Consider the following 27589-nt stretch of genomic DNA (forward strand, 5'->3'; position numbering starts at 1 on the left):
TCAAGAGAAAGTGCCTAATTCTTATCACCATATACACAAATAGCGCCTATTTTCAAATGAGTATTATCTGAAACAAGTTTAACTGACATAATATATTCCATGTTATTTTTGTAGCCTTGCATAGTAGCAAGGGATGAACAATCTCCCAACCTTACAAAGTTAATTATTTGAACTCTGAAGAGTGAGTGCCATGATAGCATCTATAAGTAAAGTTCTGAAACCTGCAGGTAAATAAATCTTCCAAACAGAGCACATCTATTTGCAACAGATTGTTGTGATACAACTTATTGTGATTAGACAGCCTTGTCAACCTCCCAGCACCACAGATTTAAAATAAATACGTAGACCACCTACGTAGCTAAATGCAATGAAGCTTAAAAAGAATGGAAAACAACAGTTAATGTTACAAAGTTTTGACATCTCCAAGCAATTAAGCCTGTAAAACAAACAGGATTTTTAATGCTTAATATAAAACCATTAGGACATCAAAGAAGCTGAGGTTTTTCAATTTCTTTAAATGTAATAGTTATGTTCAATGCTTATGGTCATTCCAACACATGTTGATTGCTGTACAGAACAGCTATCTCTTCTGAGGTGTTCTCCAATTAACAGGCAAATAAGAAAGTTCTCTGCTGTAATCTAATCATCCTAATTTATGATTATAAACTGTTTAGCATTCCAAACTTTTTAATATTTCCCCAACCTCAAGAAATAATGGACATTTTCATATGAATTAATTTGGCCTTTTTCAGATCCTTTTCTCTACTTATTCTTGTTCAGGTATGGAGTTCCGGAGTTTTTTCTTGACACTATCACATACTTATAAACTGTTATTATTGCCCATGTTAGCTTAGTTTAGTGTTTTTTTTCAATATATATTTTCTTCTATATATTTTCAATTTTGTTTTTCTCTTTTGATGATTATTTTTGTTTTTTTTCATATATATTTATATAGACTTGATTGATTAATGTACCTTTTGTTGATTGATGTTTAATAGGATATTATTATCCTATTACTAATGTAATTTCAAGTTTATTGAATTTGTAATCTATTCATTATCATGCTATGTTTTTTTTATATATATATGAAATTTAATAAAAAGATTGAAAAAGAAAGAAGAAATAATGGAGATTTAGAATATCCGATTTGAATCAAATTGCTTTATCATCCTTTCTTGTATATTTCAGTTACACTGATTGAAGCACATTGATCATATACTATGTTTGTCATATGTATTTCACTGTCTCAGTCATCCCCTGAATTTTAGCCATGCTTTACAACCAGGTTCTAAAGTGCATTCACCATTGTTGGCTGGGTAACGTGAAAGGTAAAAGAAGATTCACAAAACATTAGTACCTGGACGTTGAATTCCAGTTAATTTTAGTGTGTTAAGAATGTACTATACTTTACTCTTGTGTCTAATTTGGAGTCATTAAAACTATCATAAAATGGGAACGACTTTTCTTTGGGAAGTTGTTATTGTGCTTGCTTTATTCTCTTCAGAGCCTGCATGTTCACTGATGGCACTTCCAGCAGGCTACTGCTTCATTCATACCCTGCCTGCAGGCAAGTGGGATGGTGTAGGGTTTTGGAGTGTGGCTAGTAGAAAGTGAGAAAAACATGGGAGCAGGAAATTGGAGATTAAGTGAGGGTGGAAGCGACCCAAGAGCTTGTTGCTGCCATTGGATTCCATTGTAGCTTTGTATTTGATCATGGCTGATGAAATTGTGGTGCTGACTGTTTGAACAGGGGTAAGACATACAGCCCTCCCGAACTCCTGGCAGAGACCCTCCCCTGATGCATGAGATGTGCCGGTTGCATCCTGTGTCACACCTGCAGGCAGAGAAAGAGTTGGGGCCTGAAGATTAGAGAGCACAGACATTTTAATTGGGTTGCTTGCAATGAGATATTATCAGGGTTAAGTAGAGCTATATGCAATATATAAAAATCATGTCATGGTGGGATCACTTAAACTCATTCACAATGTACTATATTTGTTGTATAAGGATCATTTCACCAGCTTGTTGAATTGTGATTGCTTTATTAAATGTCATCTTCTTCAAACTGGTCATGAATGCATTCATCAGGCTCCATGTATGTTGATTAAATTTGTTTAAAAGTAGAAACAGTTATTGAAGATCTATGGATTTATGTGTCATAATCCATAATTTTGCATAAATCAAGCATGATAAGTTACAGACAGACTGAGGTGTACTTTCAATTTAACTGGCTGAGAAAAGAATTATATTTCTAAATTTCAGCGCACAATCCCACAACTCCATCACATAATTTATTACATGCAGTAGAAGAACTTTACTACTATGCAATGAATTGAAAACCTGTTCTATTATTTCACCAATCTGCAAATATGACCCATGATCTTAAACTTTAATGTCAGCTTTTTTATGATTGCTCAAGCAAGATATGAACATGAGACATCTTGCCTGCAGGAATTCTTACTCTGCTTTTCTTTCTTAAGCAAATACGTACTTTCCTCTTTCATTAGCAAGCCATGACTGCAGAAAGAATATTTCCTGCAATTTTTTTCAGTTTTTCTTTCTTTAGGCTCAAAATGCTCCCAAACCCATGCAAGGTAGATCACAGCTGAGTTTGAGATGCAGACCTGATTAAATCAAGATCTGAAAGATGATTCATTCATGAGACTTTGTCAGAGAGACCATTAATGTAACTAAACTCAGCATGCTATTCCATACAAAGGGATACAGTATTGGCTGACTATCATACAAAAGGAATTTACTTTTTCATTATTTGGATACAGCTCAGTATTGGCTTCTAGTTATAAGTGCAGTGACTCTGACAAGTCACCTAGTTATTCTATAAAGTAATGTTTTACGTAATTTCTTAAAGGAATTCACCAATCGTTTTTCCGCAATGAAAAATTTTGCACAAAACCTGGCACAACTGATGAGCATCTAAGAGGAAAAAGGCAGACAGAAAATGTGTGTATTTAATGATTTGAGAAAAAGAACAGTCAGCCTCATGAGCAAGTATAAATGTTGTCATTCTTTCTAGGTTTCTATATGTCTCACTGATGTCTTAAAATGGCACCTGTGAATTGTGCCCTTGAAGTACAGTAATTTTTTGAAACAGTTCTGGTGTGTAAGTGCTGCATTCATTGTAGCAGCATGATTTCACCTCAATGATTTTAGTTTGCACCCAGATCAAATCAATGAAATGAACTTTTCCCTCTCAACATTGACAATGCAAGTTCAGTTTGGACAGTCCATTAGTTTCAAGGATCAGCTTTATTCACTATATACAGTACATCTACATGTATTAGGAACTTGCTGTGGTGTGTTGGTGCAAAATGCAGTAAAATTGAACAACACAAATAAAGTTAGAGATTAAAGTACAGATATGATATAAAATGCACATAAATACATAAATATCAACATGAATTTACAATGTAAACAGCATTATAAAAGTGTTTTAAAGTGTTTACATACAGTGCAGTGATTGAGGTAATAGTAGGGGTTGGCGTGGGGGTCTAACTAGAAGGGTTGATCAGATTAACTGCCTTAAGATGGTGTGAATTTGGAAAAGGCAGATTGCTGGGTGCGTAACGTCTGCAGTGATTTTCCCTCTCTGATTCTTTTTAATGGACATACGCAGTATAACAACTGCAGAGATGCTAGACAGCAAGCAGTGTCCTTTTCTGCTGACCTGACAGCTGGCTGTGGTTTTCATATATTGTGAGAAGATGCTGCACCAAACCAGACAGTAATGGCTGATATGAGGATGCTCTCCTTGACGGCAGTGTAGAATTGCACCAGTATGTTCTGGGGAAGATGGAATTTTGCCTCTAAGTAGAACTAAACTGATAATCTCACCCAAAATAATTTAATGCTAAGACAGCAGGGATTTCCTGATGATGCTCCCAGGTGAGATGTGGTGCTATGCAGCTTTGCAGTCGGATGTACTGTAGCTGACTTGGGGTGCTGTAGACTGATGCAGTTAGCAGAAAAAAGTAAAGGGGAAAAAAGCCCAAATAGATCAGTTGCTCGACAAACAAACCACTCTTGTCTAAATATGAAGATATAAGCTATCGCGCAAAAGGTCTGGCAATGTATTCTATGTCTCAAACACTTTTGAATTTTGTGGACTTGCAGGCTTGAGAATGGTGTCTTTGACCCCATGGAAAGCAAATTGATGATTAAATGCTAAAGCCCAATTCACCCAGTACATAAAGGCAACTGACATTTGTCTGAAGAGTCCCTGGTTTGCATGTAGGAAATTACTATAATCACCAAGATAGCATCAACAATGTTGAAATAAAGAGTGTATTATCTAGTGTCTCCAGGTGGAAAAGGTTCATGTGAAAATTCTTGAGACTGAATCACAAGGTGGTTTCCTTCCATTTGTGAACAATGACATTTTTTACAAGTTATCAGGTGATGGTGGGCTCCAACAAATGCCATGTCATTTGCAATGCAGTGGTTAAGTTACAGGCTGCGTAAACCAAAGGTTTTCCCTCTGATATTTCCGATCCTCTCAGGATCTTCACCCAGTACTTCCTAGCCCACGGATCTTCTCTCAATCGCTCTGATCCTCACTTCCTGCAAACCCCCTGCAACCGATTGACTTACTGAGCCAGCAGAGGAAATGTTTTCATTGACGTGAAGTATGAAAGATCTGTTTCATTATGCGCAATACTTTGTCCCTCAGGCACAATAGAATTTTGCTGCGGGAAGATCTCAAGCAAAACTGGCAGAGCGTACTTCCCCTGTCCCGTACAGCTTAATGTACAGCGTAGGTGCTGAAGCATTTTTAGCCTGACAGCTCTTCATTGCTGTAAAAATGGCTTGCAACTTTTCACAGAGGCACAGAGGAGTGCAATATAAAAGCGGTTCTTTGGGGTACCTGTTCAGTGTTCCACAGGGTCCTGCAAAACATCTTATTTGGGCAGTCTCTGAGCTTTAAGCAGCACTGTGTGTGCATTACAATGCTACTATTAAAGATATTCATATTGGCTCTGTATGATGGCATCACACTCAGCCGCAGTGGCTTCTACGGGGCAGCGAGAGGTGTAATTGTCTTCTGTAAACATCGTTTACAGTCGCGAGACCCTGCCAGATATTAAGAGCTTAAAGTACTGCAGGCCTACCCCATCAGCAAGTTGCTTGTTGACGGGGAAGCTGAAGGAGCTGAACTTGGTGCAGGTTATGCTGCTGCTTGTGTTAGAGAGTCTGTGTATGAAGGCCTGTGCAGCCAACGGCAAGCGATTACCTTAGTCACTTTTCCTGTGATCGCAACACCCTGGTGGATATCGTTAATGTGGAATGCTGCAATCCAATTCACTACTCTACTGGCAGATAGCAGGGCTGGATGGAGGGGCCGAGGGGCCTCAGTCATAGTGAGGAAAAGCTCTCAAGCCAGAGCATTGCCTATTTACAGCCGCACAGGAGAGAGTCTTTGGAGACAGTGCCCTCCACCAGAGCAGTGTGGTGCTGCATCCAAGCTTGGAGTCTGTGCTGCCCCAACACAGTGTTTCCTTGGCAGACCACAGGCCATATTGTGTTTGGTTGCAGATTTCTGCAACTCAGAGATTTGGACTATATATTTTTTTCCTGTGACTCTATTTTACTGATATCTTATATATGCTTGCTATCTTCTATGTGCTTTGTGCTGTGTATGACTGCTAGTACTGTGTGTTTCACTTTGGCCTCATTTGACTGTATTCATTGGCATTTATGTATGGTTAAATGACAATTTAACTTGAACTTGAATTTAAAGGCAGAATGCAGTGTAGATCCTGTGGGATCACAATCTGCTCCAAGCTATAGGTAATCAGTGTAATTATTTTTTCAGATTGTATACACTAGGATATAAACAGGGTGTAAATGTCATGAATTCAAGTTTTTAATTTGTTTTCTTTGTTGTCAAACATTATCAGTGGTGTCTTAAAAACAATAGCATGTGCTTTACCTTCCTTGTAATTGACGAACAAATTGACATCTCTCCAGATCTCTCTAACATGATCACTGTGTTCAATAACTAGGCTGATTACTGAACTTCCTGCAAGATTTTATAAACACCTCAGTAGTTTAGGTGAAATGTTTGCTTGCATAACTGTTTGCATATTGTAATGTCTAATTCAATTTTACCTGCTCTTTTCATACTCTCTCATTTTCTTTTTCTCATTTCCTCCCCCTCTGTCCCTGTCCCCTCTCCCCTCCCCTTCTCCCCTACCCTCTCCCCCTCTTCCCCCTCTCCTCCTTTCTCCCCATCTCTCCCCCCTCTCCCCCTTCTCTCTCCAGTCTCTGTCCCCCTTTCTCTCCCCTTCTCTCCCCTCTCTCTCTCTCTCTCTCTCTCACCCCCCTTCTTTCTCTCCTTTCTTCCCATCTCTCTCACATCTCTCTCCCCTCTCTCTCCCCCCTCACTTCCACTCTCTCTCCCACTCTCTCTCCCCTTCTCTCCCCCTCTCTCTCCCCTCCCTCTCCCCCTCTCTCCCACTCTCTCTCTCCCCCTCTCTCCCCCTCTCTCTCCCCCTCTCTCTCCCCCTCTCTCTCCCCCTCTCTCTCCCACTCTCTCTCCCCTTCTCTCCCCCTCGCTCCCCCTCTCTTTCCCTCTCTCTCCCTCTCACCCCCTTCTCTCTCCCCTTTCTTCCCATCTCTCCCCTCTTTCCCATTCTCTCTCCCCTCTCTCTCCCCTTCTCTCCCCCTCTCCTCCCTCTCTCCCACTCCCCCCCTCTCCCCCAATTTTTCCCCTCTCTCCCTCTCCCCCCTCTCTCCCCTCCTCTCCCCCTCCCTCCTCTCTCTCCCACTCTCTCTCCCCCCTCTCTCCCCCTCTCTCCCCCCTCTCCCCCTCTCTCCCCCCTCTCTCCCCCTCTCTCCCCTCTCTCCCCCTCTCTCCCCTCTCTCCCCCTCCCCCCTCTCTCCCCCTCTCTCCCCCTCTCTCCCCCCTCTCTCCCCTCCCTCTCCCCTCTCTCCCACTCTCTCTCCCACTCTCCCCTCTCTCCCCTCTCCCCCTCTCTCCCTCCTCTCTCTCCCACTCTCTCTCCCACTCTCTCTTCCCTCTCTCCCCCCTCTCTCCCCCTCTCTCCCCCCTCTCCCCCCTCTCTCCCCCCTCTCTCCCCCTCTCTCCCCTCTCTCCCCTCCCCCCTCTCTCCCCCCTCTCTCCCCCCTCTCTCCCCCTCTCTCCCCCCTCTCTCCCCTCCCTCTCCCCTCTCTCCCACTCTCTCTCCCACTCTCCCCTCTCTCCCCTCTCCCCCTCTCTCCCTCCTCTCTCTCCCACTCTCTCTTCCCTCTCTCTCCCCCTCCCCCTCTCTCCCCCTCTCTCCCCCTCCCCCCTCCCTCTCCCCTCTCTCCCCTTCTCTCCCCCTCTCTCTCCCTCTCACCCCCTTCTCTCCCCCCTTTCTTCCCATCTCTCTCCCCTCTCTCTCCCCTCTCTCTCCACCCTCTCTCTCCCTCTCACCCCCTTCTCTCGCCCTTTCTTCCCATCTCTCTCCCCACTCTCTCCCACTCTCTCTCCGCTCTCTCTCTCCCCCTCTCTCCTCCTTCTCTCCCCCTCTACCCCCCACTCTCCCCTCCCCTCCCCTCCCCCCTCTCACCCCCTCTCTTCCCCCTCTCTCCTGCTCACCCCAGCCTGACCACCCACCGCCAATGCATTGCTGTTTTGCTGCTGATGTGATAAAAATTGACTGCCTCGCCGATTGCAAAAAGTCAAACAATCATGCCGTCAACTAATTCACTTACTGACGTATCAACTTTATGCATTAATAGGCCTAAATAGGACAGAGGAGCTCAATGACGCACATTAAAGATAAAAATGGCACTGTATTTGTTTTGTATCTGGCTAAGCTATTTAAATGCTAATTAAAATCTGGCAACATTAATTCAGTATAAGAAGTCTAAGTAGTACCAACTGTTTTGTAATTTACTGCAACTGACAATAATGTTTAAAATCTATTAATGTGAAAACTGTCTTCGGCTAAGGAAAACCCAACTGCTTCACAAGTGATTCTGAGGTTGGGTGATTGTTTTGTCAAAAAAGATTAAGGGAGCTGAGTTTACATGCACTTGAATTGACAAGACCAAAGTAATCTTGTAAAATGGAGTACTTTTCTATGGGGCCTGACAGGGTGGTTGCTAGGATATTGTTTATCGTGGCTCAGGTGTCTAGAACCAGGGTTTGCAATTTCAAGCTAAGGAATTGGTTATTCAGGGTAGAGATTAGATTATATTTTTTCAAAGTTAATTTATTATCAAAGTTTGTATATTTTATCACATGCCACCTTGAGATTCATTTTCCAGCAAGCATTTACAGGAAAAAAGCACAACAGAATTTATGAAAAGCTATACATAAACAGCCAAAGACTGTCAAAAAATGAATATGCAAAAGAATACAAACAGTGCAAGTAAAAATATACTGAAGTCATGAGTCGAAAGGTGAATCTCTAGGTGAGAACATGAAAAGTTCAGAGTAGTCAATGGTGACTGAAGCTATCCATAAGTATTCCTGAACCTGGTGGTGTGGGACCTCAGTACCTCCAGAAGGCATCATTGGTGTCTTCTACCCAAAGGTGCTTTTCAGGTTGAGTACACTGCTGATTTTTAGACTTTGAGGGAGTCAAGGAATATGGAGTAAAGGATGCTGAGTATTAGCCTAATTGAGGTGCATAACATTATGAGAAGCATAGATCAGACAGAATCTTGTGCCCATGGTAGGAGTATTGCATGTTGAAGTTGAAAAAGAGGAGTATTAAATACTTTCTAAGGAGAAAAGTTATTTTACACCGCACACTTGCTGCCAGACGACGTGATGGAGTCACACAAATTTCAAAGATACTGAGACAGGCACTTTAGCATCAGAATCAAGTTTAATATTCCTGTTGTACATTATGAAATTCATTGTCCTTGTGGTAGCAATACATAATATTAAATAGTGAAATCAAATAGGTAGTGCAAAATTATTTTTTTTAAAAGGTAGTGAAGTAGAGTTCATGGGTTCAATGTCCATTCAGAAATCAGATGGGAGAGAGGAAGAAGCTGTCCCTGAATCATTGAATGTGTACCTTCAGGCTCCTGTACTTCTCTCTGATGGTAGCAATGGGAACAGGGCATGTCTGTGGTGATGGAGGTCCTTACTGATGGATGCCATGTTTTTGAGGCATCCCTCCCTTGAAGGTGTGCCGGATTCTGCGGAGGCTAGTGCCCATGATGGAGCTGATTAAGTTTACAAGTCTCTGAAGCTTATTTTGATCCTGTGCAGTAGCACCTCCCCCTCCATACTAGATGATAATGCAGACAGTTAGAATGCTATCCACAATTTATCTGTAGAAATTTACAAGTGTCTCTGATGACATACCAAGTCTCCTCAAACTCCTAATGAAATATAACCACTGTCATGCCTTCTTTGTAGCTGCTTTGATATGCTGGGATCAGGATAGATCTTCAGAGATGATCACACCAAGGAACTTGAAATTGCTCATTCTTTCCACTTCTGATCCCTCTATGAGGACTGGTGCAGGTTCCCTTATCTTACCCTTTTAGAAGTCCACAATCAGTTCTTTGGACTTACTGGTGTTGAGTACAAAGCTGTCGATGAAACACCACTCAACTAGCTTCTGTGTGCCCTCTTGTCACCATCTGAAATTTTGCCAACAATTGTTGTGTGAGCAAAGTTATGGATGGCATTTGAGATGTGCCTAGCCGTGCAATCATGGGTTAGAGCAGTGGGCTAAGCACACATCCCTGAAGTGTGCTAGTGTTGATTGTCAGAGAGGTGGAGGTGTTATTTCCAATCTGCACGGATTCTGGTCTTTTAGTTAACAAGTCAAAGGATCCAGTTGTAGAGAGAGGTATAGGGACTCAGGTTTTGGAGCTTTTTGATCAGAACCGTAGGAATAATTGTGTTAAATGCTGAGCTGTAGTCAATAAACAACATCCTGATATTGGTATTGTCCAGGTGATCATGAAGGGCCAATGAGATCACATCCATTGTAGACCTATTGTGGCAATAGGCAATTTGCTGAAACAGGAGTTAATTCTGGCCATAACCAACCTCTCAAAGCATTAAGATACTGTACAGAAGGGTAGGGATCTAATACAGGTAAATGGAGTATTGTGGATGGGCACAATGGTTGACATGCACTTTGTGGGCTGAAAGGCCTGTTTTTCTCTGCTGTACGTCACTATGACTCTGAGGTTAGCATAGGAAAGTGAAACTGAGGTAAAACACTGAGCCATTAATCATTGAATGTTGGAGCCACTTTGGAACAAAATACATCTTCTCGACTGACTGTTGGGACTCCCAATCAATAAATGTCTAAAATAAATAGTGAATATTCGGGATAGTCAAATAAGCTCAAGCCCACATATCAGAAACACTCAGAAGTATTGCACAATGCCACAATGTAATTTACATCCTGTAGAGAAGTCTATAGTTCTCACAATGACCCAATCAGTCACCTCAAAACTCACAATGGAGTGAAATCACATGGAATATCTTGAGTGTTAATGGGCCAAAGGTTCACAGGTGTTAGTGAGGATGATGCATTTTTTTCAAGGGAGCTTTGAACTTGTATATTTTCCTCTGTCCAGCTAATAGCCTTTCATGGCAAAGCTTGGCATGGGATATCAGTTTTGAGTGTCTGGTCACGGGCATATGAATATAATTGCTGGCCAACTGCGTTTGATTGAGGGTAACCTGAGCCTCAGTATTGGAGATGTTGGCTTGGGAGAAGATACTACCATTGGTTCACTCACCCTTCCAGTGAATTTGACTATTGTAGGTAGTAGAGGCCTTATAAACATTTAGGATGGTTGGGAATGTGACTGCCTGGTAGACAACAGTTTTATGCCAAATCTGAGATCTTAACACTCTTTTCTTTGTGCAAAGATTGTGTTGGCATCTTGAAGATAGAGTTTAATTAATTTTTAGAGAGCAATGGAATTGTGGATTGTGAGGTTAGTGTAAGATTCAGTTAAGTATTTAGCTATTCAGTTACTGAAGGTAAGGGTGAATTTCATCAAATCTCCTTCAAATATCCACAGAGTGTCCCCTGAGATATACAATCTATATCTCTGAAGTTTCATTGTGAAACAGTCTGCATTGAATGGTTTAACTCATTTGATTCTAATTTCTTTTATTCTTTTTGAATCCCTTGTTTTTTGCTTAGTGAAGTTTGTGCCCCGCTGCATCTGTAATACAGCTGTTCACCAAGAATTCAACACTTCTACAATCAGGTTTATGATTTACCTTCTACTTCCTTCCACAACTAATGGTAGTTCCTTCAGCTAGCTGTTTCCCAAATCTAACATCCCCAGTTCTAATCATCTCAACCTCACTCCTCTACCTTGATACTCCTTCAAATTGGTTTGCTTCACCAAGCTTTTATTGTATCTGTCTTACTACGTCTCTTGGCAATCCATTCAATACAACCACCAACCCCTTTGTCAAAAACTTGCTCCTCAGATCTTTTTAAAAATTTAACCCCTCTCAACTTAAACCCGCACTGTCTAATTTTAGACTCACTCACACTTGGAAAAGGACTCTGATTATCCATTACAGTGATAATTGAAATTAGTCTCAACCTTTTTTTTATGCTTTACTGTCTGTGAGACAAATGCTCATTAGGCAAAAGACAATAAGGTGAGAACTAACAGAATTGTACCCAAACTCAACTACATGTTCAAAAGTTGAGATAAAATTGGTAGAAAAAGAGTAGCATCCAAACAGGAAAATATATAAAAGGGAATATTTATAGAGTATTAGAAAAATAACTCCAGTATAAAATTGATGGTAAAATTGAATATACTACACTAAATGACAAAACCTGGAATAAATGTTTCCAAAGTACAAAGCAATTGGGGCAGTACTCATTGGGTATTCTGTATGGGACTATTTGCAAGCCTACTCAGTTGGGCACCATAGGAATGGCTACAATGTCTCACATTGTTTTTTGGGGGTTTCAAAAAACTTCTGAAATGTACCTAGCAAACAATTAATAGATAACAATTCACATCATTGTCAGGAAAACATTTGGGTAAAATACTGATTGTATTCAATGAACTAAAACTGGTGCTGAAGGAGATTTTATATGCTATTTTTTAAAAATATGTTTTTATTGAAGGAATGACACAATACAGAATACATAATGGATTACATTTTCCTCCATTTTGCTTTTACATCTTACCCCTAAACAAACCTCCCCTCACCCGCCCTCACCAAACATACCAAGGCAGCTAATGTATTCACAATACACTTCGCAAATACAAGTACGGACATTTCACAGCCATACCCCACACTACTTCAAGATGAAGGCCCACACACATCTACAACATGTCAGATGATCCAGAATACACTCATATTACAATTCATCAACCACCCTGTGAGGTAAACCATATGCGTGTTAAAAGAGAGGCAACTTCCCAAGTACAATCAGATGCTCTCAGCTAGTAGATAATTCCTTAAGACTCCCAAAATATGACAAGAAAGGTCCCCATTTCAAGTACAACTTTTTCACAGACCCCCTCAGAGTGAATTTAATCTTTTCTAATTTCAGAAAAAAAACATTACATCCTCTAACCAAGCAGCAGCAGATGGGGGAGTGGCAGATTTCCAGACCAGCAAGATCCTCCAGGCCAAAAGCAATGTAAATGCAATGATATCCGACTGGTTTGCATTTAAACCCAAAACATCATCTGCCACACCAAATACAGCTATAAGTGGGCAAGGTCTCAGTGTCACCCCCAAAACCTCACTGATAATTTTAAAAACCAGTGCCCAATAGCCATCAAGCCGAGGGCAAGACCAAAATGCATGCACTAAGCCAGCCGGAGAGAAGGAACACCTGTCACAGCCAGCGTCTGTTCCGGGATATATGTCAGCAAGCCTGGCTTTACTTAAATGTACCCTGTGTAAAACTTTATGCTAGACAGTTGTCAGATCAGTGTTCAATATCCTGTCCTGCCGAAGGGTCTTGGCTCGAAACGTCAACTGTACTCTTTTCCATAGATGCTACCTGGCTGCTGAGTTCTTCCAGCATTTTGTGTATGCTGCTTGGATTTTCAGCATCTGCAGATTTTCTCTTGTTAGTGTTGGAACCTTGTGCTTTTCACTCCCTTTATTAATGAGTTGGGGGTGAAATTTGGCTTTGACCGCTATTGTTAAATGTGTGCATGACTCAGAGGAACCCAAGTGTGGCTGATAAATATGCATACATACATTCTGCACCATCATTTAGACTCAAAGTGTTCCCTACTAATCATTGGCTGATGTATTGCCGCAGTTTGACCATTTTAAATTATAACTATAACCATATAGCAATTACAGCATGGAAACAGGCCATCTTAGCCCTTCTAGTCCGTGCCGAACACTTACTCTCACCTGGTCCCACCGACCTGCACTCAGCCCATAACCCTCCATTCCTTTCCTGTCCATATACCTATCCAGTTTTACTTTTAATGACAATATCGAACCTGCCTCTACCACTTCCATTGGAAGCTCGTTCCACACAGCTACCACTCTCTGAGTAAAGAAATTCCCCCTCGTGTTACCCTTAAACTTTTGACCCCTAACTCTCAACTCATGTCCTCTTGTGTGAATCTCCCCCACTCTCAATGAAAAAAGCCTATCAACGTCAACTCTATCTATCCCCCTCATAATTTTAAATACTGTGGTGAACTACATATACCTATCTGGACACACCCCCTGCTGACTGCTCCTGGGGCCCCTCCCACAGACCCCTATATAAAGGCAATCAAGGCCTGAGCCCGGCCTCTCAGTCTCCAGGATGTAGTATGGTGGTCACTTCTTGTTCCTTCTTCCAGTCAATAAAAGCCGATATCTCGCCTTACGTCTCAGAGAGAGTTATTGATGGTGTATCAAATACCTCTATCAAATCCCTCCTCAACCTTATATGCTCCAAAGAATAAAGATCTAATTTGTTCAACCTTTCTCTGTAACTTAGGTGCTGAAACCCTACATTCTAGTAAATCTCCTCTGTACCCTCTCTATTTTGTTGACATCTTTCCTATAATTCGGTGACCAGAACAAATTATAGTGAAAGTATGTCCTATAATAGTTTGTAAAATAGAAATAGACATCATTTTAACTTGGACGATTGGTGGAAGATAATAGAGAAAATCCACTTAATTGATGTTAAGTGAAAATCTTTTTCTGTATTCTTGCACAGCAGAAGCACAATTTTCTCAGCAATATAATACTCTGTTGCAAGATTCCACACGGGAGTGAATTTTCATCAGAATTGTCCCAATTGTTTGTTGTAGCTTTGGCAGAAGAAATGTAGGAATACTGAAAAATATCTTAAACAATTCCATTGGAATGAAAGTAGCCAGCCAGGAAAATTGTAATGGAATTTCAGGGTGGAGCACCTGATGACTGTGGATTCCCATTTGACATAATGCCTGTCTCAGCTGTTATGCTGAGGCACCCAACTGTTGCCAGTCAGTTCCAACAACATCCATAACAATAACTTCTATTTATACAGAGTCTTTGACAGAAAATAGAACAATACAGAACAGGAGCAGTTCCTTAACCCCACCATGTTGGGGCTGACCATGATGCCACTCCAAGTTAATTATGTCTACCTGCTTATGGTTTGTTTCCCTCTATCTTTTGCCTGTTCATGTGCCTGTCTAAATGCCTTTTTAAACATATCTATCATATCTGTTCCTACCACTTTCTCTGGTAGTTCATTCCAAGCAGCTACCAATCTGTGTAAAATAAACCTGCCTTGTACAAATCCTTTAAACTTTTTCCCTCTCATCTTGAACCTAGTGTTTGACATTCTCAACCCAGAAAAATCACTCTGACTACCTCCTCTATCCTGCATTCATCTCTGGCACCCCAGAGAAAGTCAGAGTCAGGTTTAATATCACTGGCATGTTTTGTGGCAGCAGTACATTGCAATACATAATTATTATACATAAAAAGAAGAAAATGATAAATTACAATAAATATATATAAAAATTAAATTAAATAATTAAGTAATTCAAGTTTGTCCAAATTCTCTGATAGCAAATATGCTCTAATCCAAACAACAGCATGTTGAACCTCTTCTGAAATCTTTCCAAAGACTCAATATCTTGCCTTTGATGTTGTGACACAATGCTTCAAATGAAGTTTAATGCAGCAGCACCTTGAAAGTCCAGCATTTATACTCAATGCTCAGACCAATAAAGACATACACCTTTTTTATATCAGCCTATTGCGTTGCACACTTTCATGGAATCATGGACTTGAACCCCAAGATCCTTAACGCTCTTTATGGCTTCTGCATTTAATGTATGTCTTGCTTACACATTTGACCTTCCAGAAATGCATCACCTCTCCCTCAATCTACCAAAATAGTTCACAGGTTGGTCCTGATTATCTAAATCTTGGTTGAAAGTGAGGTACAGCCTTAAATGCAGAAAGTGAAATTGTGAGCCCCTGGGAGTGAATTCCAGAAGTTGTGTCTTAGGCAGCAAAAGACAGCAATGTAATTAAATCCTTGGCCTGGAAAGGATGTGGTGCTGGAGGAATTTAAGAAGGTAAGAACTGGCAAAACACCTGGAAGGATTTGTAACCAGCATCTTTAGAGGTGTACATAACTGGAAGAAAATGAATTTGGTTCAGATTCATTTAAAGTGGACCTTGCATCTTTAGATAACTTAATATTTATAGGCAGGAGGAAGGTGGATATCAGCCAGGAGATGTATTAGAATTCTCACGTCATAATATAAAATTGTTTTAAACAAATTACAACATTGGGTTTTTGAGGAAACTGGAGATGTCTACTTTTTTTTGCTCTGGGAGTCAATTAGATTGTTATGAAGCAGCAAATGGCTTTGAAGTCTCAAGTTCTCCACTCAAATAATTGGTGCCAAAGAAATGGAAGATGTGGATTTAGGAAACATTAGAATGGTTTTGATTGTGACGAGGCTGTTTAATCATATCAAGGTCACAGACAGGCTGAGAATCAATTTTTCTCAACAAATGGATAAACTCTATGGTATGCTGTTAGTTCTTAAATTCAATTTCTTACAAGAACAAAACTCCAAAACACCTGGTTTGTAATCATCACCTGGAACATACTGATCCAGAATTTGTTGGTACCTCTTTTTCTTCCAGAAATATTGTGCATTGCCCTTGCATGGTAATGTTTTGTTGGTCTAGATGCAAAAAGGTTAGCGTAGTGGCCTAAGGCATCTCAGTCTCCATCAGATGGATTTATAGTCTCATTATTGTTATCTAAAAGTGGAGACTACAGCTGAGTAAAATTCAGGTCTACATGTTCTAGAGAATGAATGGCAAAAAAAAAGATGGGTCCAACAATTAGTTCAGAAGATAAATAGCATTTTGGGAAGGGGGTTGGCATTTAGTAAATGGGAGGTTTTATTACAGTTGTACAGGCTGTAGGTGAAGCCCCAGCTTTGATCCTCTTACCTAAGAAAGGATATAGCTGAACTGGAGGTTGTTCAAAGGAGATTCACTGAGCTAATTCTGGAGATGTGAGGGCTGTCCCACCAAGAAAGCCTAGGTGGTTTGTGTCTGTATTGCTTGGAGTTTTGAAGAATGAGGAGTGACCTTATTCAAACATAACATTCTAAAGGAATTGACAAAGTAGTTGGTGAGATGTTTCTACTAGTGAAGAGTCATGCACTAGGAGACGTTACTACCAAAATAAGGGGCTAGCCAGTTAAAACTGAAGAGCACAAAAATATCTTCTCTTAGTGGGTAGTGAATTATTGGACTTTTCTACCACAGAGGGTGGTGTAAACCAGATTATGAGATGTATGTAATGTGGAGACAGATAAATATTTGAATAATTGAGGTTAAGGGAGAACTGGCATGAAAGAGAAGTTGAGGTCAGTATAGATCAGCCAAAGTCATAGTGAAACTCAGTTCTCCCTCTTTGCCTTGAGCTTTGCCAACTAAGGGGGGAAAAATGACCTTTTTATATAATATAATAATAAAATGCTTGAAACACTTAACAATTGGGCCAGCACTTACAGAAAGAGAAACAGTGTTAAGGTTGTTAACAGGTTGAATACCTGAGTACCAGAGTTGTACAGGTACAGCAGCTTCCTCACAATTCCAGAGAACCAACTTCAGTCTTGACCCAAATGCAGGCTGAGTGGAGAGCGCATATTTTTCCTGTGACTGGGTGGGTGTACTCCACGTGCTCTGTTTTCCTCCCACGTAACAAAGTTAATGGGCTGCTAAGTTAATTTGCTAGAATCTGGAGGGGATTGATGAGAGTATGGGAAATGAACTTTAAAATGATTAATATATAGGATTAATATAAATGGGTGATTCATGGTCAACATGGGCTGCTGGGTAAGCATAAATAATGAAAGCAGGATCACTTCAGCAAACAGTAATATAATTTCATGTATGTGGAAATGCACATTATTTTGAGATGTAAAAAATCAGGAGCTATTTGTTCCCAAATTCCCAATTGGCATTCCTGTAGGCAAAATTTCATTCCAAGAGCACACATTTTTACATTGTTCTCCTATATTTATGATGTGAGGTCAATGTGAAATTTATTCTGTGATTCATACTACATTATGTATTTTGTAAACTGTTTGAAGCAAACAATATACTTTTGCTTCATCCTCTAAAATCAAATACCTCGAATTTGCCATAATAGTCTGCTGATCTATTCAAGTAATGAGCAGCAATGGGTAGTCTGTTGGGAAACAGCAGGTTATTAGTTCCAAGAGAATGTGAGTGGTTCTCTGTATATCAAGCAAAATTCCAGCACTTACATTTACCCACAGCAGGAATGTGTATACTTATGCTAGTAATGATTTTTAGTTTTTAGTGTACACTTAAGTGCATTCATTCTTTTGATTGCCTTAAATTTCTCCACAAAGTACAAAGCTTTGTAACTCCATTTAAGAGATACCAAATAAAAATCCATACTAATGATGGCCACTGCACTTGCCCGCCTTTCTTCAATTTGTTTTTGCGAATCAATCCCAAACATGGATTGGTCACTGGCTAAAGCTCTTTTACTCTGTAGCTACCATTGCTGCCTTTTCTACTCAGGCAGTGGTCCTGGTTTGAATCCCCTCCTCTCAAAACTTCCAGTGTCTGGTTTGGTTACTTGTCAAATTTCTTTTTTCCTGTAGAGACCCACTACTGCCTTTTCTACTCAGGCAGTGGACCTGATTGAGATCCCCTCCTCTCAAAACTTCCGATGTCTGGATTGGTCACTGCTCAAAGCTCTTTTTCATCATGTGAGTGACGGATTAGAATGCAGAATTTAACTCCAAGCTAGAAAGCCAACAAAGAGTGCTTTAGCTCCCATGAAACATGATGATAAAAGAAGCATCAGCCCAAGTTCTGAATTTACACTGTGGCTGTTGTGTGCACAGGTAACAACAGTAATGCTACTTCTGTGATTTTTTAATACAATTTCTCTCAGTGATTTTACATCAATAATCCTAGAGTTTCGAGAATATTGGAAGGGTGGGTGTGAGAGAGTGGGAGGTGTGGTTTGTAGGCTAAATTTATAGGAATATAATGCAGAGGTCTGTCTTTTGTCATCTGTGCAGAGGAACTATGTTTGTTCAACAGTGAACTGCCTGTCTTATGCTGATTTCCTGTGACTTTTTTCTTATTTGCCCTTGCTTAATCCTACCAAAATTGATCATCTTAAATCCTTGAATGGATGCCATTTGTCCAGAGCACAAAACAAAACATTGGCTGTTTCCTGTTTCACTGTTTCCAGACCAAAGATCCAAATATATGGTTGGATGCAGGAGCTCTAGTAAGCCAGGTATTTAAAATACTGCAACCAATTTAAACCATCCAACTTCCAATTAATCTCATGGCATAACAGAGTAACACACAGACATATTACTTTGGAGTAATGTATTGCAAAAGCCAAGTGGACACTTCAGTGATGAAAGGATGCTGAAGTGTTGAAGGTGAGCGGAAAGAGTCTTCTGGCCAACAATCTATTTAACTGTTCCTTTTAATTGACTATTTCACTGTTGACGTGGGATTTGTTTATGTATAATTTATATAAAGTATTACAAATATAACTGTAGTTCAGAAGAATGCTTTTTATTCCTGAAGAGTCTTGGATTCATCAGATAAATAATAAAATGTAAGCTATATCTTTTCACATTTTCACCTGCTGCATTTCCACAGTAAAGATCATATGCTTGTTCTGAAGCTATAAGATCTGCCAGCAATGCTAAACAATATCATAAGGGGTCCCAGCAGCACTGTACTTTAGCAAGATGGTAGACTGTATGACTGAAGTGGAAATTTGCTTATCAGCTAATACTTCATCCACTGAGTGCATTTTGGTAAATGGCTGCATAAAACTGCCTTATAGTGAACCTGGTAATTGAACTGAATTCCATTTTAACTTTGACATATTCTTAAAAAGCTAGTAAGTTTTTACAGTTTGCCAGAGGAACTCAGCAGTACAGGTAGCATCTATGGAAAAGAGTATAGTCAGTGGTTTGGGTCGAGACCTTTCACCAGGATGAAGATTTCAGCCCGAAACAACTCTTTTACATTGATGCAGCCTGGCCTACCGAGCTCCCGCAGCATTTTATGTGTGTTGCTTGAATTTCCAGTATCTGCAGATTTTCTCTTGTTTTTGAAGTTTTACAGTAATGTGCAAAAGTCTTAGAGGCATATACATAGCTAAGGTGCCTATCACTTTTGCACGGTACTGAATATGATGTCTTTCCGGTTACCAAATAAGCCTTAATGCTACTGAGCTAATACAAAGCCAAGTACTCTTATGTCTGTTTCCCAGCCAGCTTCCTATTTTAACCAATAGCTATATATATGTGCCTAAGACTTTTTGCACAGAACAGTTTTAAGAAGGGGCACAATTTATCAGTGATAGCACGACTTATGCAATAGCTTCAGGTTTGGATCTATATTTAAACTGGGTAAATGTGAATGGTTTTGACCTTATGTAAATAGGTGATCTGGTGATACAGCATCTATTCTAAGTATATGAACAAAAATAGAAGTCAATACATTTTCAGACATTGCAGTAGGACTAAATAGCAGCACTTCCAGCTGAAGGACTGGACAGCTGTGTACTGTTTACACTTAGTGATATTTTTCAAATGCATTAGTATAATTCAATCTCCTGCCATACATGACCTATTTTTGGTCAGCAACAACCATTGTTCTATTTTTGTTGACTGTGGACTGTGTTGTCATTGATTCATATAAACATGTTTTATTACTTGCTTTAACAACTTTGAGGGGCAGAACAGATTTAAAAGCAGTGGTCCATGTTAACTTGAAAACCTTGCAAGGAAAGGGGAAAGAAAGCTTCTGTCGGCTGCTGTTGAAGCACCTTTTAAGCTGGTTTCAATTTCCTCCACAAGACAAACCAAACAGACTAAAAGGAGGTAGAAAAGGATTAAGTATGCAGAGGAGAGTTCAGGCTTCTTTTTATAACTGATGTCTTTTTGGCTGATTTGCAGAATAAGAGTGAGCATGAGAATCAGCTTACAGTTTAAACGTGTGTATGCCTGTCAAGTCATTTGCATGTATGTTTGTGTGTGGATGTGTGTGTCTGTGTGTGTGAGAGAGAGAGAGGGAGCTGCTTACAATATAGTGAGATGCAAATCATCTGATTCAGGAATTAGAGAGGAAATAACTAAGTGGCTGAAGTAAGGACAGGCGAAGGATGCTGCAGACTATTTATGAGACTGAATTATGTTTCTCCTCAGATGGGGTTTCTGAGCAAGAGCAACCGTTCCAGCTGCTGGCTTCACAACGGATGCATAATATGCTCACATCAGGTAAGCTGTTCTGCTTTCATAGACATACAGCATGAATGGTGGTGTTTTCTCTATTTACTGTTAAGTTATTATACTTAAACTCTTTACTCTATGTTCAATAGGAATCTAATGGAACCACGGAGAAATTGTGTTCTATTAGTGAGGATATAATCAATGTAATATAAGCAATTTATTTCAGAACTTACATTTTTAATATTATTATATGAAGTTGTTTTTGTATATGTTTCACATGGTTAGAGATCAATTTATGACACAATATGTTCATGTAGAAAATATACATTTAATAGCACTGAAAGATGAAAGGTTAACTTCAGTTTCCTGCTATTATCATTCCTCCCTCTGAAATGCTAACTTTAATTTTAATTCTTATGAACGACATACCAGAGCGAAAGTGAAAATTGGAGACTTTGTGCATGTGCTCTCTATACAACTGTGGGTGTGCAGCTCTTTTACAACCAGATGTTCTCTGAGTATACAGTTGAGTTCACAGTGAGAGAATGACAGTGCAGGTTCATAGTGTAGATACATAATATTACTTCTGTTAGATATCAGTTTCAGCAGGGTAATTGTGGGGGTTTTGTCCCATGTGAACTCTACACTTTCATCCGGATTTCCCTTAAGTGAGTTGATACAGATTTCTGATTTGTCACTTCTCGTCATCCCTGCTGGAACTGTCAGTAAGGGGGTGGGGGGGGGGGGGGTCCAGGACAATGCTTCAAGAAGAAAATCCTCTGATAGAAATAATTTTGAATCCTTTCTCCACATGCTTGTGCAATTTGTGAGGAAATCCAAGTAAGGATGCACTTCCAGCACCAAGTCTATTCTGAAAACTGGGTAAAGTGTGAGAATGCAGGGTATGAAAGTCTATTCACATAACAGCAAAAATAAAAAAAAATTGAAGAAGCCAAAATAATATCCTTGGCCATGGGCAGGCTGTAGGTTTGGGTATTCCACTGCTTAACATGAGTGAATATAAAACGGATAAACTGTGTGCCTTTCTCTGACTTCTTACCACGATATTTTGCCTCATCTTCAGCAAGCTTCCTGCTAGGGAGGAGTTAATTTTGTTTTCACCTTTGTTATCTCTATACCTATGTCCTTACAAGTTGTTAATCTTGTTAATTTTTGCACGTTTATGTTGGGTATAAATCATGTTAATTTAAGTTTATGTTTACTTATGTTTATCCTAGTCTTCAAATGCACAGTGCTGCAGCTGCAAAGTGACTGTTCTCATAGCATTTACACCATGTGTCTGTATGCCCATGATAGTAATAAACTTGACTTTGCATGAACTCCATGGCAAATAAGGAAAAGTGGCTGAAAATCAGGCCCTCAATTCTAGCACCATGATTGTATCTCTTGGACAACTATGATCTCTACTTGCAAACTTTTCAGATGTGCCATGAGGACCTACAGTAGGCAACATAAAGCACTCAAGAAATAATACCTTTTGTTTCTTTCCAAAATCTTCCAAGTCTAGTGGCAGGAGAAGCACTAATTATTCTCAGCCAACTCCAGTTGGTCTCATGTTCAACACGAGACTACCAAACCTGCCATCAACTGCTTCTCTTTCCCCAGTTGCTACCTGACTTGTCTGCTCTTGCAAAAATTTGGATTCTTATTTGGCAAGAGTGTCTTTTTTAAAGTTAACACAAAAAAAATTAAAAGGTTGTATTTTTAAACCAATTAGTTAAATTGAACGTACTGGGAGTCATAGGCTAATGAACTGTGTCTGTGAGAAAGAATAAGCTCGAAAGTGCCAAGTGCATGTCAGTTTGATGTGCAGGGGACTCACAGCAATTTTTTTTCATGCATGTGACCAAAGATGTCACGTATGATAGGTTAAGCTTTATACATTATACACAAGCCTTTGTCTGTTAGTCATTGTGAAACTAAACTGACATGGCTGGGTTGTTGTCTATAGGGCTTGTAGAGCAGTGGGGAGTGGCGTTTGAGAACTGGAAGAAGGGTGTAGAGCTCGGAGGGGAGTTAAAAAATGTAGGAAGAATGGGTTAAAGAGGGTAGTGAAAGAGTTGATTGAGGGAAGGATTAGCCTGTTGTTACTGAAGGGAAGATTGGAGGTTGGATTCAGCGAAAAACAGATTGATGAACAGAGGTTGTGGTTCAGGGTCAGATAGGCAATAGGAGAAACAGGGATTGGGAAGCAGGTACTTGGTGAGCATATGTGAGGGAATGCGACGAGGGAAACCATCAGTCAGAGAGACAAACAATCATGGGTCCTGAGAACAATGTAACAAGAAGGATACATGCCATATAAGGCTGCACCTTTGCACAAATGCATTTTTGGAGGACTTGATGCACAGATCTGTGAATATCTACTAATCAAGTTTAAAGTTTTGTGATAAAATCAGAATCATGTTTATTATCGTGGAATTTGTTAACTTAGCAGCAGCTGTTCAGTGCAATACAGAATCTAGCAGTAAAATAATAATAGTAAATAAACCTGTAGATCAATTATATATATTGAATAGATAAAAAATTGCAAAACAGAACTATTGTATATTATAAAAAAAGTGAGGTAGTGTCCAAAGATTTAATGTCCATTTAGGAATCAGATGGCAGAGAGGATGAAGCTGTTCCTGAATCGCTGAGTGTGTGCCTTTAGGCTTCTGTATCTCCTGCCTGATGGTAACAGTGAGAAAAGGGCATGTCCTGGGTGCTGGAGGTCCTTAATAATGGAAGCTGCCTTTTTGAGACACCGCTCCCTGAGGATGTCCTGGGTACTTTGTGGACTAGTACCCAACATGGAGCCGACTAGATTTACAACCCTCTGCAGCTTGTTTTGGTCCTGTGCAGCAGCTCCTCCATACCAGACAGTGATGCAGCCTGTCAGAATGCTCTCCACGGTACAACTATAGAAGTTTCTGAGTGTATTTGTTGACATGCCATATTCCTTCAAACTCTTAATGAAGTATAGCCGTTGTCTTGCCTTCTTTATAACTGCATCGATATGTTCGGACCAGGTTAGATCCTCAGAGATGTTGACACCCAGGAGCTTGAAGCTGTTCACTCTTTCCATTTCTGATCCCTCAATGAGGATTGGTATGTGTTCCTTCACCTTACTCTTCCTGAAGTCCACAATCAGCTCTTTCGTCTTACTGACGTTGAGTGCCAAGTTGTTGCTGCAGTACCATTCCACTAGTTGGCATATCTCACTCCTGTACGCCCTCTCATCACCATTTGAGATTCTACCAACAATGGTTGTAAAATCAGCAAATTTATAGATGGTATTTGAGCTATGCCAAGCCACACAGTCATGGGTATAGAGAGAGTAGAGCAGTGGGCTAAGCACACACCCCTGAGTTGTGCCAGTGTTGATCGTCAGTGAGGAGGATATGTTATCATGAATCTGCACAGACTGTAGTCTTCTGGTTAGGAAGTTGAGGATCTAGTTGCAGAGGGAGGTACAGAGGCCCAGGTTCTGCAACTTCTCAGTCAGGATTGTGGGAATGATGATATTAAATGCTGAGCTATATTCAATGAACAGCATCCTGACGTAAGTGTTTGTGATGTTTACACAGTTGTGTACATAAAACTATTGGGCTGTGGTAATACAATGTCTAGGTAAGTAAATTCCTAAAACTTGAGATAGTTGGTATAAAAATATCATTAGAAAGGAAAATAGTTTATTTCACATTCTAATTAATTTCTTTGAAATACTATTTTGTAAATGAGAGAAGTTTTCTTAGTGAAAGAAGGAAGTAACATGAAATGGTTTGGGAAAGATTAAAGAATTGAGTGAAATGAAAGGGTTAAGAGAATGAATGGAAGTAAGATGATGAGTGAGAAAAGTTGAGACAGATAAATGAAGACAGACTTATTTGTAACACGTGCTGGAAATTCAACATGTGCTGTTAATCAGTTTCTAATAATTCAGTTGAAATTTTTTGGGGAGATTCTGCTAGAGGTTTCAAGCACAGCTTCTTGCCAGCGCTACTAAATAGGGAAATTATATCTCTACTGTTTATATCTTCTACAATTTCAAATCAGTTTACTAATCTGTAACTTTAATCCCAAGCTATTATGGATGGAAATTAATGAGTCCAAGGATGATACCCAAAATGGAATTATGCCCATAGAAGAGGGAGAAAATAACAAGGAAGTGGGGGGTGGGGTGGGGAATGTAAAATGTATGAATTGTTTCTCAGCTGGCTGTGTTATATGCTAACATTATCTCATCAGCTGATCTTGTTAATGGAAACACTAATTGTGCTGTAGGACATATTTGACTTACTTAAAGTAGTCATAATAACTATTAAGACTTCGGGGATATAATTTAAATTTGAGTTTGTGAGTTACAAAATATAAGAAATAGCAGATTTTTATAAACATAATCAGCAATTTTTTATGCAACACAGACAAAATGCTTGAGGAGCTCAGCAGGCCAGGCAGCATCTCTGAAAAAGAGTACAGTTTACGTTTCAGGCTGAGACCCTTAAGCAAGACTGGAGAAAAAAAGATGAGGAGTGAGAGTTAAAAGGTGGGGGGAGGAGGGAGAAACACAAGGTGATAGGTGAAACAGTGGTGGGGGGAGAAGTGGTGAAGTAATGAGCTGGGAAGTTGATTGGTGAAAGGGGGAATCTAATAGGAGAGGACAGAAGGCCATGGAGGAAACAAAAGGTGGAGGAGCATCAGAGAGAGGCGAAGAGCAGATCTTTTTAATGTCATTTTTGATTTCAATTGCTGTTCATTAATTAAATGTACAGTATCTTGGCTCATTTACAGTGATAGTGTTGTAATACATTATACATTTTTTCAACACAATCAAATAATGGAAATTGTAGACATCTAACCGAGGTTAATGTTGTGTTTTCAGTGAAACTCTTATTGATAAAATGCCAGTCAAGTTATATAATCTCATGGAAATCCATTGCCATAGTGTGTTGCTAATGAAATGCTCAGGTGTTCCTCTCTACTTGTTATAATATTGACAATTATCCAGTAGGATTATGCAGTGTAAAGATATCAAATAATTTCAGCTAGAAATTCATATGTAGCAATAATTTCTCAGGATAATATGTTATTTTTAATGATACAATTGTCATGTTAAGTTATGATTCTGTGGCTGACTCAGGGAACAAGGGCGATCGTATCTGTGCTGAGATTAGTGGCCTCAACAATGCACCAGTGAATTCTGTGTGCCATGCCACCAAGAAGATATATTGGGCTTGAAGGGAGTGTTGCATAAATTTAGCAGAATTTTACCTGAATGCCAGGATTAAGTTATGATAAAAGATTACAGAAATTAACACTATATTCCCTGGATTTTCATAGTTCAAGGATTGATTTGAATTATATTTTCAGGACATTTAGAACAATGCAGGGTAAATAGAGATTGTTTTTGTTCATCAGAAAATTTAAGAGGACATGATTAGAAAATTAATGATAGGTGTTATGTTTCTTCTTTATAAAGACAGACAGCATGAGTTTAAATGCTACCACATTTATTAACAGGAGATGGCCATGGTTTCTTGCTCCACACTTTAGCACGTACTCCCAGTTCACCAGTGTCCCCTCTGGTTCTGGGTAAACTGCCCACTTTGCACACTGGGAACTGAAGTTCTTTGTTATATACACACATAATAGTAAAGAAACAATACTATCCCCTAATAGACCTGCAAGAAGCAATAGTGCTTTCCAACAAACATATTTACATTTATTTCAATTGGAATGAGCAAATGCATCTCTAATTTACTTATCAACTCTCAATCGGTCTCTGAGGTGGTTTATTAATCGTTTTTGGTCTACCATTTGTCTGCACAGATGTATTGCTTTCCCTTGGCTGTGTTAAATTAATGTCTTTCTGAGAACTCTGAACAGTAAATTTATTTTTCACATCTGCTGGCCTCTTTCGTGTAGTGACAGGTGACGTGTCATAGCTATGGGTTGAGCCTTCGGTCGTAGATTCAAATGGTTCCTTCTCAGAGGTGTTCTATATTCTATCTGACTCTAGTAGGAACATGCAGCAACTTCCTCTTGGACTTATCCTTTAATGGACCATGTGCTGGAATCAGGATCTCGGATTTGCACTTGATCTTCGGGTTTCACGACTGGTAGGCTTTTTGCAGGCTTGTTGTGATACTGCTTCTGTTTTTTCTTTCCCTTTCTCCTTAGCCTTGTCTGCTCCATTCAGTGTCAGTAAGTTTTCCTGTACAGTACTGGAAGGTTAGTGTGTATGCTTCTGTCCATCACCACTCAGGCTGGTAAAAGGCCATTCTGCATTTCTGTAAATCATCAGACTTTTATGAGAGCCCTCTTGTCCATCTCTTGCCTTCTTCATGAGGCAGTTCACTACCTTGACCAGAGTCTCTGCTAGGCCATTAGATTTTGAGTGACGTGGGTTTGAAGTTATGTGTCAAAATCCCCAATCATTGACAAATGGTTCCAATTAATAGCTGGAAAATCGTGGACCATTTTCTGATATCACCTCATATGGAACTCCATATCTCACAAACACAGTTTTCAGGAAGTTGATGACCGATTTGCTGGATGTTGATTACAGTGTTGCAATCTCTGGGTAATTTGAAAAGTTATCTGTTACAATACTACAATGTGATTTTTCCCATTCAAACAAATCCACTGCAACTTTGAAGTAGAGCCTGTCTGGTACAGTCTGTGGTGTAAGCGGTTCACCTTGCCGCTTTCGTCTGTAGGTAAGACTTACGTCAAATGAAGCAGTGGTCTGGCTGATGTCTTCATTCATTCTTGGCCGCTACATCACTTCATGAGTTCTTTGTTTACGTTTTTCCTCACCAAATGTTCATGTATCTTCTGGAGCACTTCCTTGCATAGCAACATTGGA

At 39.8% G+C, this 27589-nt stretch overlaps 1 protein-coding gene across 1 annotated transcript in view; it reads left to right on the forward strand.

Annotated features, from left to right (window-relative positions):
- LOC132395719 (histone deacetylase 9-like) overlaps positions 1-27589 on the forward strand; it is a 470412-nt gene that overhangs the window by 146815 nt on the left and 296008 nt on the right. The window contains exon 3 of the mRNA XM_059972669.1: positions 20695-20766. Within this exon, the coding sequence (XP_059828652.1) occupies positions 20695-20766 (72 nt within the window). The remainder of the gene's footprint in view (positions 1-20694; positions 20767-27589) is intronic.

The sequence above is a fragment of the Hypanus sabinus genome, chromosome 6, assembly GCF_030144855.1.
Source record: "Hypanus sabinus isolate sHypSab1 chromosome 6, sHypSab1.hap1, whole genome shotgun sequence".
Taxonomy (NCBI): domain Eukaryota; kingdom Metazoa; phylum Chordata; class Chondrichthyes; order Myliobatiformes; family Dasyatidae; genus Hypanus; species Hypanus sabinus.